General features: G+C 39.7%; 1 protein-coding gene across 2 annotated transcripts in view; it reads left to right on the top strand.

Annotated features, from left to right (window-relative positions):
• mtmr11 (myotubularin related protein 11) overlaps positions 1-13,957 on the top strand; it is a 31,602-nt gene that overhangs the window by 2,067 nt on the left and 15,578 nt on the right. For both annotated transcript variants that reach the window (XM_071469033.1, XM_071469034.1), the window contains exons 2-5: positions 5,692-5,761; positions 12,562-12,698; positions 12,959-13,028; positions 13,483-13,622. In XM_071469033.1, coding sequence (XP_071325134.1) covers positions 5,692-5,761; positions 12,562-12,698; positions 12,959-13,028; positions 13,483-13,622 — 417 coding nt within the window. The remainder of the gene's footprint in view (positions 1-5,691; positions 5,762-12,561; positions 12,699-12,958; positions 13,029-13,482; positions 13,623-13,957) is intronic.

The raw sequence follows: 13,957 nt of genomic DNA on the forward strand, positions 1-13,957 counted from the left end.
ATTGGTGAATCTTCTCTTCTTTAATCATTGTGCTTATGTCAGCCAAGCCATTTTGGATGGTATAAAATATGAAAGGGCTGAAACTAATTATTTTCTATCATCATATCCCTCTATCTATCTTGACATTTGCTAATTGTTTGGGTTGTACTACCAACAGTCCAAAATCTAAAAAGATTTACAATCACATCATTCAAAGAAAAGAAACCCGTACAGTAATGAAGCTTGACCTTTTTGCTTAAAAAATTACAAACTCAAGTCATGTGAAGAAAACAACAGCAGTGCATAAATGCTACATGAGGATTATTATTCAGTCTTATTTTGGCTCTGTCTATCCCCTTGAGTTCACTCTATCTGCATCTCCCAGCCAGCTTTGAAGCAGTCAGCATGAAAGGCACACAGCACAAAGCTCCACAGAAGCAAAAATGCCAGAGGAGGGATCATCTGAGCTCTATTCAGAGTGGCTGAAGATCCAGGCCTGATAGGAGTGGGCCAAAGCAGTACAGTCACCCACACCCGCTCCCATAGGATCCAGGCGTCACAGTCACTGCCAGCTCCTGACCTGCTGAAGCTTCTTAAAGAGAGTACAACAATGGGCTCTTCTGAACACCAGAGCAGATTTATGACTCCATTAGAGGGTGTAGTGATCTGGCATTGGGTGATAATTAACCAGTGGCACTATTCACTAGCGAAAGGGCTTGGCTTTGAGGGGCTTGGTTGTTTGTCTTGTTTGGCTGTAATGTATAGAGAGGCTCTGATAATTACGCTCTTGGGAGTTGGGTTGTCAAAGCAGATGACTGTCATAATAACATTTCAGAGACACTAAGGAAGGACTATTATGTGGCACTGAAAATGTTCAGTATTAATCATTATATTTTCACTTAAACCATTTAGCTGACACTTACCTGTATTGATCTACTGTTATTGACAACAGTGGTTGTTGAGGCAAGGCAAGGCATCCTAATTTATATAGCGCATTTCATACCAAGGCAACTCAATGTGCTTTACATAAAGACAAAAAAAGAACAGCATAAAACAGCATAAAAACAAAAGAAAACAGAGTTAAAAGCAGGGGCAAAAAAGTTAAATAGAAGAAAATAGAGTTTTGAGGGTATTGTATTTGTAAAATTTTTCAGTCAGTCGATCAGTCCACCACTTTGGTTCAGACTGAAAGAACTGAGCAACTATGGGATGTATTTCAATGAAATGTGGTACAAATATCCATGGTCTCACCTAGTGTAATGTCAACAGTGGTTGTAGAGATTGTGTTCTACTCAGGACAAGTTGTTATAACTTTGGTGATCCTCCAACTTCTCATCTAGTGCCATCATCAGGCCAAAATTTTTAATTTGTCCAAGAGTTTTGTTTATGATCAAATACCAGCAAAATTCATCAGCTTCAACTGTACTGTGTTCAGTGCTAAGTGTCAAATGTTAGCATGTTAACACAGTAAATGTGATGGTGAACATGGTAAACAGTATACCTGCTGAACATCAGCATGCTCATAGCATTTAGCTCATAGCATTGCTGTGACTAAGGTCAACCGCACAGGGCTGCTAGCTTGGCTTTAGACTCTTATTCTTGTTACACGATTGTCCTACTACAGTAAGCAAGCACTGTTTTATATGGCTTAAGAAGAACTTTGAACTTTTCTGTACTGACCTTACAATACATCATCATCACCTACACAATTATCTATTTTTTATGGGACAATGAATCAGAAATCATTCAGCAAGACTGCCATTAAAAAGTCAGTAATTATCTGTTTGTTGTGTGTCTATAAGTCCAGACTGATGTTGTTCATCAGTGCATGTTGTGATGTTGTGATGAAGAATGGATGAGAATGCAGACAACGGTGAAAATATTTCCATGTTGCCAGGGCATTCATGATGGAAGGTTTCAGAATAAAATGTGAGAGATGTGCTATTTGCTGCAGGCTTTTGCAGAGAAATGGGCTAAAGGCTGGAGATTCACTATAGTGTGATGCAGAAGTGTTCACGTTAAGTATTAACCAGCAGTATTCCCGATTCATTAAATGTTCATTTATTATTTGACCGTGCATGCTGAAATTGCTCTCCTTCTTTTCTATAATTTCTCAGTTTTCTCTTTGAGGCAAAAATTTCAGTTTTGCTGGACTGTAGTTGTTTTTTTAATACACCACACTGGGTAGCATATTTCCACCAAGGACTTCATTCCACTGTCAACTCATTGACAGTGGGATGACATTCAAGGCTATTTGTCCTTTTGCTTTGCCCTTGGAGTTTTTTCTTTCAGTACATCAATATATTTGATTTTACGTTCTGTTTCTCTTGCAGCAAATACAGTGCAGCCATTACAGATCTGTTGCTAAAGGAAAGACAAAGAATAAAGACAAAGACGTGGCTATCTAAAAATGGCAACAGATCACAGTACATTTTATTTCTTTAGACAAAAAAAATCTCATACATTATTCTTAATGGAGAGGAAACACTTCAAAGTGAGCTCCAGCAAAACTTCCTCACGTGCTCATTTTGCTTCCAAGCCAGTTCATGATGCCATATGACTGTCGCCATTCATGTGAGGAAATGAAAAGCACAATACAAATAAACAGGCTGTGACACTTTTTAATGTCTAGTGGCTAGTGTGTATTTTTAAGCTCCAAGCAAAACATATCTCAGTAGGAGTAGCATTTAATAGAGAATTGTTCATCTTAACAACAGATTGCTAAAGGTCCACAGTGTTTTTTGGGATGTCACTGTAAAGTTCTCCTAATTAAGTAATTTCAGTTTTGATCAGAGTTTTTAATATTGCTCTGTTTTTTTGTTGTGGCTCAGCTTGTTGGTACAGATTTTCTGACAGTATCAGAGCCTTGTCGTTCCATTTGAAAAATTATTTGAAGACAATATGTAAACAAGATGCCACAGGAGATTTCTGTTTGTCTGTTTTGCACCAAAAACTCAGTTTGTTCTTGAAAGTTTCCCCATGTTGTGTGGGGAAAGAGAAGTATCCAGACACACAAACAAGCATGCTTACTGCAGAAGTCTGGCTGGCCACAGTAGCAAGGGGAAGCCATGAGCAATGGAAACTGCAGTAAGCCTTGGCCACTGTCCCTGAGGATGAAGGGAAGGAGCAGAGAAGGGCAAAAGTGGGGCAGAGAGGCAACAAGGGGGGAGAATGAGGCAATGAAAGTGATATAGTGGGGACGCTGAAGCCACACAATGAAAGCAGAAGTGAAAAGTCGGCAAAAACACAGCGCTGGAAATGTGGTTTCCGAATGATATGTGACTCAGAGAGTAGAGGGCTGTCTTGCTTTGACCAGAGTGTCTTTAAATTTATGCCTAGACATTCTCTCACTCTCACTCTTTCACACATTTTCCTTATCTCTGTTGCCTGCTTCAACTTGACTGTAAAACTTGGAAGTGATACAGAAATGCCCGCTTTTCACATGTAAATGCATTTGCTGTAGATCTTTTTTAAACTGACATATTTATTGTGTCCACAAATCTAGTTTTTGCTAGTTTAACCGGAGGAGCTCCACTCATATCAACCTTAATCACATTGTGTACATAGCCGAGTCAGTGCCAGTGCTACTTCACCTTGTGTATTGCAGTGTTATCTAGTAGGTTCACTTGCCTCACAAGATCGTGAGGCACACATTTGTCAGTCCTGACAACCTTCAGAGGACAGATCTAACACACTACACTTATGAAAGAAATAACAAAACAAGATCTGAGCAGCCTCTGATGTTCTTTAAAGGGGATAAGGAATTCAGCTGTGGCTTTTCTGTGGGTGTTGATGGAGAGACAGAAAGAAAGTATGATACAATTTAAGACCAGATGGAAAAAAATGAACAATGCTCTGGCAGAACCTAAGTCTTGTAAAATTTTAGTGTCCTGCCTTATAATCAAAGAAGCCCTGTTTTTCCCCAGTGGTTTTTGCTAACATAGAGCTTTCTGCTTTTTAATTTGGTCTGTAAAATTGTTGGAACTGTAACCATATCTTGAAGGTCCTGGAATAAACACACCCTAAAAATATATATTAGTAAGAACCCCCTGCTAATTTCTGCAGTTTTATTATGCAATACAGAGTTGGCAGTATATAAGCATTTTCTTAGCAAGATATTGCACCACAGCAAACTTGCCGACATTACAGTATTTCGAGCTCATATAATTTGAATTGATGGAAACAATTCTTCAGTCTTCTTTAATTAATTGGCAGATTATTATGGTTTTCTTTTTCTTTCATTATTTTCTTTATTATCATTATTATAAATTTTATTATTCTTTTTAATTTCTTAGTTTTGATTATATTAACACTGACTGATGACCTCAGGATAGAGATCTAAGAGTTTAACTGAACTGCACCCTCAACGTGTTTATTTATGCATATGACCATAAAACCTTCAAATCAGAATTTTTGTTTTTAACAATTTACAAAGTCTTCAGCACCAGCAGCAAACTGCAGGATCTGTGTCTCTCAATGAAACAGCTAGGCACTCTTGCGTGCAAAGAAAACAACCAGCTATGAATAAGTGTGATTTTATTGCCTTTTGACAGAGCAAAGGTCCTCTTTGTTAAATGTTCCTGGTGTTCCTTATGGAGGGCCACAAGATTAGAGTGTCAGGTTTTCATGAGCAAGCTGCTAACACAGAATTCACCACACTGCAAAATTGTTAGCATAACATTGGCGACTGAGTGGATTCATTGTTTTTGTTCACACATCCTTGCTGACTGGAGCAAAAACTGGTGTTTCATGATAAAGCTGGTGCCTTAAATGAAACAATGATAAATAGTTTCATTGTGGGCCAAACTCAGCCAAAAGTCAGGAAGTTTGAGGCTCTACAATGTATGGTTTTCTTGGACGTCAACACAGGGCCCTATTTTTATTTCTGTACTACTATAAAGCTTGTTCGCCACCTGTATAATCATATCATCCTCTCACATTACAGAGGTTGGTATATTATGGGATTTCTAGCCGATAAATGTAAATGGCCTTCGTAAGGGGGGTTAGTAACAAAGTTAAGTGGAAGCATATGTGCTAGTAAGCTCACATTCTGATTATAGAAACCTCTGTGGCTCTGTGGGGTTGGACTCTGCTTGTAGAACAGACTCAAGTACACAAGACTTCATGGCTATTATAGGGAAAGCAGGAACAAACATAACAGCAACATGGAAACTAAGAATCATGGAGCATTGTGTGGCTGGCTTTGTTTCTTTGTCACTGACAATGAGTCCATGGAGACTAGCCAGGCTTTGATGACAGAAGCAGACAGAGCCATAATTTAAATATAATCAACAAGACCAAAGGTGACATGAGGCTCTGTGCACAGGCTGAGAGTGTGCTGTTTAGTCTGCATTTGTATTTCTTGTGTAAACAATTTGAAGACTGTAGCATAGGTTAAAAATAGAAGGCTAATCTTTTCAAATGAAGACTGCTTTCATATTCAGGGTGTATAGGTTCTTGTGAGGTGTGGTGAACAAAATTCAACATTTTGTTAACATGAAGTTATTCAATTGTATGTCCTTAAAAGGAATAGTTTGACATTTAGGTAAATATGCTTGCCAAGAGTCTTCTCATCTAACAGAACATGAAGCAAATAAGCAGGTTCCAAAAATGTCAAACTATTCCTTGAAGCACAGGTCATCTCCTGTCTGTTGCAGTTATATGTGAAATATAGAAAAACCAGAGTTAATGTTAGCTCTGTCTCTCTTCCAGGAGAGGATGCTGAGTCAGAGTGGGGTGAACACAAGGAGTCGAGATGTGTTTGGACTACGCTGCCTACCAGGTAGGATTGTGCACTTACGTACACAAGGATCTCAGTGGCATAGTTTATAGACACATCAGTTCTTATTAGAGCCACCATTTTCTTTTGTTCTTTCAAAACATTTGCTTTTGAGAAATTCACACTTCTTCTGTCTTTGACAAAGCCACGCATCTTGCGTTGACTATCGTAAATACATAGGGATTCCAGCCACTCTAGCATTAAACAGTTTGTAGCTCACATCACAGATAATCAAACACAACAAACCTGTAAAGGCAGTAAACAATATAAGACCTTGCAGTATGAACTTCAATTAACAATCTGCCACTGCTGCTCCAGGGTCAGATAAAATATCAACACTCACTAACACTGAGCAGAAAACTGCTGCTGTGGGCATTGTTCTCTGTGGTTTGAAATTTCAATATTGCACTTGTAGCCACACCTGGACCAGGAATGTCACAGCAGGTGCTCTGCCTTTTGAGACAGGAAAACATCTGCAGTTGTAGAGCTAACACGAACACACAAAAGACTGAGAGTCTCATTGAGGCTTTATTGCACACTGAAATGTTGAAAGAAATTAAAATCAACAGCCAATGTTCTAGTCTCTCTGAGTTAAACCAGTGCCCCATGAACCACTAATGATGAGATAAATCCTTCTTGCCCCAAAAGCTGCTGTGATATCAGGGATGAAGTACAACATGCCTGATAGCTTTAATTCATTCAGAGTAGTGCAACAACAGCTTTTTGTTTCTTTGTGTCTTTGTCACATGTGGCTACAGTTGAGGTACTGCAGCACTTACTGTGGTAGATGTGTATAACGTGATTATACTGTAGTTACTGCTGAATTTAATCCTTTTCTTGTTATAACACTGTCGCAAAATGAGAAGACGATGATGTACTGTGCATCATCAGGCAGTGTTGTGTATTCTCTGTACACCTGAAGTAGTCATGCTTACATTCGTTTGTTACCTCTGCCATGGAGGTTATGTTTTCACTCTTATCTGTTTATTTGTCAGCAGAATTACGCAAAAAGTACAGAGTGATTTTCATTGAACTTGGTGGAGGGATGGGTTATGGTCCAGGAAAGAACCCATTAAATTTGGGGGCAGGTCTGAATCATTTCCTATATATTAGAATTTTGCCTGTGAAGTCTGGTGTATGTTGTTTGACATTGACCTTGGCAGAGATCTGTACTTTCTGACTGCCTTTCTAGTTCATTGTGTGTGTAAAAAATTGTGGTGAAAAGAAGATTGTACAAGAAGTAAAACACTAAATTTTCAGTTACTGGTTGGCGTCTCTACCTGTTAACTGTCCTGCATCTCCAAGGTGGCCTATTAGTGGCATATTGATAGTGTTGCCGCTGTGACTGTGGCTCCAAACCTTTTGCTTAGAAATTCAGCTGCCCTGACAAGATGACCAAGGTGACTCTAACAAAGTCCTATCCTTCTTGAAAATCACTTCCCTGTTTCCTCAACTGTTAAAACCTCTGTTGTAGAGAGCATTTAGCCAGCTAGGCTCACCAGAGGTCAACCCTGTTAACCCCAGTGATAATCTTCTGGATAGTGTAGGGCCACAGAAAATAACTGGTCTTACAGCGTAGGTTGTTTCACTTTCCTGACCTGCTCCTTTTCTTGTATCAGCTGCACCCTGCTGGAGTTTTTCATAAGAATGACAGCAGTGTGTGTGTGTGTGTGTGTGTGTGTGTGTATGTATGAAGGGGGTTCATGAGGTGTGAATGCTACCTTGACCCTTTTCAGTCTCAGCTCACCTCCACCTTGTGACTGTTCCTGACTAGCTCTTTCCCTCTCATATTTCCATCTTAATCTTTTACTTTTTATCTTTTTATTTATTTAATTTTTGTTCTCTGTTTTTTTCAATTGATCTGGATTTTTAATGTCTCAGTATTTTGTTGTATTGACACACACTGTCGGAGCCTCCATTGACCTTTCTCACAGAGCTGTACATTTATGACACGCGTACATGTATTTTCATGCGTGTGTACATACGCTTTACAAACACACACACATCCTTCCTCATTTAATTCACTTAGCCAGCCTAATATGTTTTCCAGCAGTGTGTTTTCATCAAATACTTTCCAGACTCTGCTGCTCCTCACAGTGATCCTATTCTTAGCTGTTAACATTTCACTGTGAAATGTTGACTGTCAGTTGTTCACATTTTTTCCTTCACTGGCTTTGGACTTCGTCTCCATATCCAACAACACCTTACAGTTCTCTTAGCCCTCTCTTTCTTCTATTTCATCTTTCTCCACCTCCATTCCAGGCAGATTAGAAACACAGCTGTCCATGAGAACCTGTTTTATATTAAGAGAGAAGAAGACAGATGTGTAGTGGCAGGACATTTATGCTTTTTCAGAATCCCTCTTGTCTTTTTCCATTGAGAGCTTTGTTAGCTTTTTTGAGAGCTGAAATTACTTGCTTATAAGTGCTGGAAATGTAGCGTTTCTTTGTGTTTTGAGCATGTTTTCAAATACAGATTTTCAATTTTCAGGGAGCCTATCCTGTGGCTCTATGCATGTTCTGCAGTGCAACAGTCAAGACAATTTGTGAGAACAAGTTCACTTTCAGACACAAAGGAGTCGCTAGTCTGTGTTACTGCACCAAGTGAAAGGGCTCACATTGCACCAGTGGACTCTCTCTCTCCCTCTCTCTCCCTCTCAAACACACACATATGCACACTCTGCAAAACGATGGGTCATTTGTCAGCCCAGTGTGAAAAAAAAGAATTATCAGTTACGCTGTTATTGCAGGGTAGGGTTGTGTTTAAAAACTGCCTTAAATGCATGCTGTCTCAAACTAGAAGCACTGACAGGTTGAGAAAAAACAGGTGAATTACTGAGTCAGAAATATGTTTTAAGTTGTCCCGTTCTGACAGTAGTTAACCAACAGCGCTCAGCATCCATGGTGTTCTCATGTGACACCGGGACACAGGACCGCAGAAACCGAGCCGGTCTGCGGGAGGGCAAACAGGTCAGGACAGCTCCAACAGCCATAGGTAGATCATGTACCTTTTCAATGCTGTGAGCGGGGGAAGGGGTATACTGTCCAATCACACACAATGCCAAGAGGCCAGGACCCCCTCCAGAGCAAAGTTCTCCACAATCCCCTTTCTCCACAGTCTAATGTTACCGCAGGATTTAAAAGCTGTCACTCAGCTTTATACCTCATTGACTGATGGACAAGAGACCAGAGCTTTACTTGGATTTTGATCTTGATATTGAAAAGATATTGAGTTCTCTTTGTTTGTATGACTTTGAATGGATCCTTTCCAGTGTATTCTCTCTCCATGGCTGGCCAAATAGATATGAAACAACATTTGCTGGCATTTACTGTATATTTGTGAGAATCAATAAAATTGCACACAACAGAGGAACTTTACAAAGACTGGCTCAGCAAAAGAAAAGTTGGACATATTTGCTGTATTAAGTGACAAGTTCACATAACTTAGTTGTCATCTGAAACTGTTGTCAACATTTGCGGATGCTGCAGCACATGGAGGTTGGTGGATTTGAGAGTGTTGTGCAAATTTTATGTTGTGTCAGCTAGTAGTTAAGACTACAGGCTCTAAGGGCTTTTTTGTTGTCATTTATACGGAAATATGCTCATCAGCTGCTGGTCAGCCATCATCAGTACCTCTGTACCCTTAGATTTTACTCCTCCCATTGGAGAGTTGAGGAGGGCAGAAACCTTTCGCTCAGCACGCATTCTAGCTGAAAATGAAGAACAAATGTGGGTGAAAACAAATAAAACAGAGGCTGAGAGTATGTGGTTCAGATGTCTCTCAGCTGTATTTTCTCAGGCTGATCCTTTAGGTCGAACTCTCTTCATGTCCAAGTCAGTGACCACAACATCAACAAAAGCAGCTGAAACATTAAAGGGGAAACTCTAAACTGAATGTGAAAACTAAATGCTATACAGTATATCTGCACATTTAACATAACAAACTAGACTGGTTCTTCTTAGGAGCATATGATTAAACAAGTTCTTGAGCACTTGAACACTTTCTTAGTATCTGAGTTGAACAGTTTTCTTCTACTTGGAGGATTAGCATTATTTGAAATGGGGCTGGTACTGTCAGACAGTCAGGCTCCATTATGTTTCTGCATGTGAGATCTTACTATTCAAATACAGATAAGAAATGCCAGTAAATGCTGGGTGTCAGTGTAATAAAACCCTGTGATGCACCTTTTTCCTTAAGGCACAGCGTTTGGTTTTGGTTCCACCCCTCTGATCTTCATGTGGTCAAAACTCCAACCTAGCATTTGATTCTGGTAAGCTGTCTGCCCAGTAATGCTGTCAGGGGCTGCATCTGCTGTCTGTATCTCTACAGATTTTATTAACATGGAAGAAGCTGTTGCAAACACAGGGAATCTGAAATTAAGACAATTAATCTTGTCTTAAGTGAGTTTTATTTGCTGCATGACTTGCTCAAATGTTGTTCTGTGTTTTATTGCTTTTTATGGTTGTTGCTAGTGTTGTTTTCATATAAGATGCCTGTAATGCCTCTGGCCATGGCTGTAAGCAGCACAGAGGCATTGTGTTTTCAGGCTGTCTGTCTATCTGTATGTACATCAGTGTCTCCCATTCTTGTGATTGTGATATCACCTTGAGAGAATTTGTTCAATTATGGCACAAACTTTGACTCAAGGATGAATTGATTGGGTTTCAGTGGTTAAAGGTCAAGGTCACTGTGACCTCACTAAACACGTTTTTGGCCATAACTCAAGAACACAACATGAGCCTGACAGACAGGATGTGAACTTCAACTTGACAAGCTGGGTGAGGCATACAGCTGCAGAGGCTGTTTACACCTATGTCTGTTTTTTTGTCAGCAGGATGACACAAATAGTACTGAACCAATTTGCACTGAACTTAAATGTAAAAGATTAGACAGTATGGCTTTAATCTATGTGAAAGTAGTACTACTCTATTCTAACTCTATTCTAACCCATTCTACTCTACTGTTGACTACACTGCTGTCAACTCAGTTCTGTTAGCACTATTCGTCCAGCAGCAGCTCTGCTCCATTTCTTCCTCTTCCTTTCTCCTTCAGCTCTCAAATTTACAGGCTACAGGATTGTTTTCGGCTCTGTTGCACCCTGGGAAGACTTTACGGAGGCATGCAAGGCCACAGATTATCCTTTGAAAGACAAGCTCTCAACAAGGGTTCACTTGTGTTCACAGGCCCAGGCATCTTAAATCTCTGTAGCTAGATCATGTGTTGTCAGGTTTAATTGATAAGTCCAGCCTAGTTTTTTTTATGTATGGTTTTGGAGGCTAAAGCGTATAAGCTTAATAATAGAGCACGCCCAGAGATTTAAACTCCTCTTGTGTAATCAGCAAATTATGGTGTTGGAAGCAAAGGCTCCTCTTCCTCTTTCTTTCACAGCATAAACAAATGTTTCATGTGTAAAAATGGCTGTTTCCTGTTTGTGCATTGGTATCCCCCAAAACATTCATTAAGCTAAGAGCATTCTGCAGACTGGGCTCAGCCCAACAGCTTTACTTTCGTTTTCAATTGAAGGTCCGTGCTGGTTCCTTCCACATGTGCAGTAGAGGAATTTTGTGTTTCCTCTTGAGGAACCAGAAATCTTTCCCCGTCTTTTTCATGGTCTTTTGAATGAAATGAAAACATTTGCCGTGCCGTGTGTCTGGCCAAACCATCCTCTTGTCATGGACAAAAAGGCCATTTTCTCCACGTCTACCCTGTCCTGGACTCTGTTGCCATGGAAACCCACAGTCTAGCTGGCAAAGGCTTTGTATTCCTGCAGGAGACAGTTTTAAATGTGCTGTCTCAATGCTGTGTGTGTGTGTGTGTTTTGGTAAAAATCCTTTTTGTGTAGTTTGTGAATGTTAATACTCAGTGTTTGTGTGCAAGATCTTTTTCTGGGTGAAAAGGTTTGTTTTCAGAAGCTTTGTCCTGGAATTTCAGATGCTTCTTCAGCTATCCCTCTCTATCAACCAAAGATGAGAACTCATCACTCTCAACAGTATCAGCAGATTATTAATAACGTCATGTACACACACTGTACATATTTCAGCAAGCCAAATATTATTAAAGCCGAGAAAATAATTTTTGCTGGGGATGGGGTCTGTTTTCTCCATAGACATTTCTGAAACTCTGGAGATTTAAACGTTTCCTTGCCGTTGCACAGTGGATGACAGTCCATCAACACCCTTCCTACACCTGACTGAATGAACATGCGGTTTGCTGGTCTCTCATTGATCTTTGATTAAACAATGCAATTACACATTATGGAATTTCTCCTAAATTGCCCAGCGAATTTTGAAGACCATGCAGTTTTTGAATCATGTGTTATTTATTTCTATAATACTGTTCATTTTCTTTACTGGTGTACATCATGTATTATTTCACTCATATACATTTGTGACTATTTACCAACAAACTAAATTGGTGTTGTGTAATTCAGAACAGTTACTGTCATCCATAAGGTGGTGCCTTTATTGTTGTTCTTGCTCCTCCCTGCCCGTCTGCGCTGCAGCAATAAGCAACAACTTTAGGACATACCCTTTTGTTCTCGGGTGTTTGTTCCACCCACTCCCTGCAGCCTACTCTCAGTGAACTTCCATGCCTGTTGTTTCTCTGTCTATACACTTCCTGCCATTTATCCCCACCGGACCCCCCCCCAACACACACACAAAGTTATGCAATTTTACACAGATGAGAGGTCAAAAACGGTCACAATCAGACATGTTCAAAAATAAAACCCCTTGCTTGACATATATTACCCATACATTCCATCCTTTAACCTATTTACTTTATCTCCCTTTTGTCCTTACTAGGCGAGTGTGTACTTCAGAGAGCTGTTATGGTGAGGAAGAAGCTGACTGCCAGGGAAGGAAGAGGTTGGCTGTCTGGGACCCTCTTCTGTACTCACTTCAGAGTGGCCTTCGTTCCCCAGGACAGTCCCAAACCTGACGTGAGTAAATACATATTCTACCATGGTGTAATTCCTCCATGTGTTGTTATTGTCTGGTTAACGGATGACATTGTGAAATACACAAAATACATTTTACATAATGTAAAAACTATGGTGGGAGGACCGAGATTTTAGATGTCTTTTTTCTCATGTATATTCTTGGAGATATTAATAATGTGTATAATCAGAATTTTAGAACTGAAGATTGTTATATATATATATGTTGTTATACAGTATATATGTTAATGTTCATGATGCAGGACAATGCTGACCCAGTGCTTTTAGGAGATCACGATGTGGCTTTGGCATCCATAGAGAAGGTTGTGGTTGGTAAGTAAAACCTTATGCCTGCGTTTTTACTCCCAACCAATGTATGTATTTGAATTCATGTTATGACACAATTTATTTTCACAATTTATAAATTATTTACAATTTATTGACTAGGAGTACTTACAAATAATAGGGGACAAGCCATGAACTGAGACTTCCAACTTTGTAATTAAAGTAGCACAATAGCCCAAACATGGTGTTATAATTCAAGTGATGAAAGCACTTCCCTGAGGGTCATTACTGGAATTTAATTATTGAAAATGAAATGTTTAAATAGCCCAGGTTTTAGAATGTGCAGGTTCTGGGCTTCCATGTCAAGTTAATCTCAGTGGAGCCGACAGACTATAGGTTGAAGAACAATAGGCGTGGGCATCCTAATACTCTACATGTCTTTGGATCCTCACCCTTTTGCCTATTGAGTCTTTAATTAGTACCATTCTCTCCTGTGTTGCAGTGGGCCCAAACAGGACTAAGCTGGTGACCCCAAACTCCTCGCTGAAGTTCACTCCAGAGGAGCTGGTGCTTTACTGTAGGGACATGCGAGTCATCTGCTTCCTGTTTGACCGCCTCACTCCTGATGCACAGGTTATAGAGGTGTGTGTCTCCTGATTATATATGGGAATTTAGTTAATCTCATTTTAAACATGACACAAGCTGACATACACACATAATGCATGCTCAGCCCCAAAACAGGAAATGTCTAAAGGTGATTTTATGTAGTTTTAGTTTTTCCACTTTTTAATCTAGTGTATTTCAGTGTACCCTCTATTGTATCCTCCTATTAACATTTTACAATTTCTTTTATTAGAGCTGGGGTTGGTGAATATTTTCATGCAGCTGCATCTTTAAATGTTTGTGTGTTTGTTTGTGTGTGTGTGTGTATTGGCTTAGATTCAAGGCTCTGGTTACTGTCATACTGTACATCAGTC

This window comes from Trachinotus anak, unplaced genomic scaffold (genome assembly GCF_046630095.1).
Source record: "Trachinotus anak isolate AG129_WGS33_773 ecotype Australia unplaced genomic scaffold, CSIRO_AGI_Tana_v1 ptg000032l, whole genome shotgun sequence".
In the NCBI taxonomy this organism is placed as follows: Eukaryota; Metazoa; Chordata; class Actinopteri; order Carangiformes; family Carangidae; genus Trachinotus; species Trachinotus anak.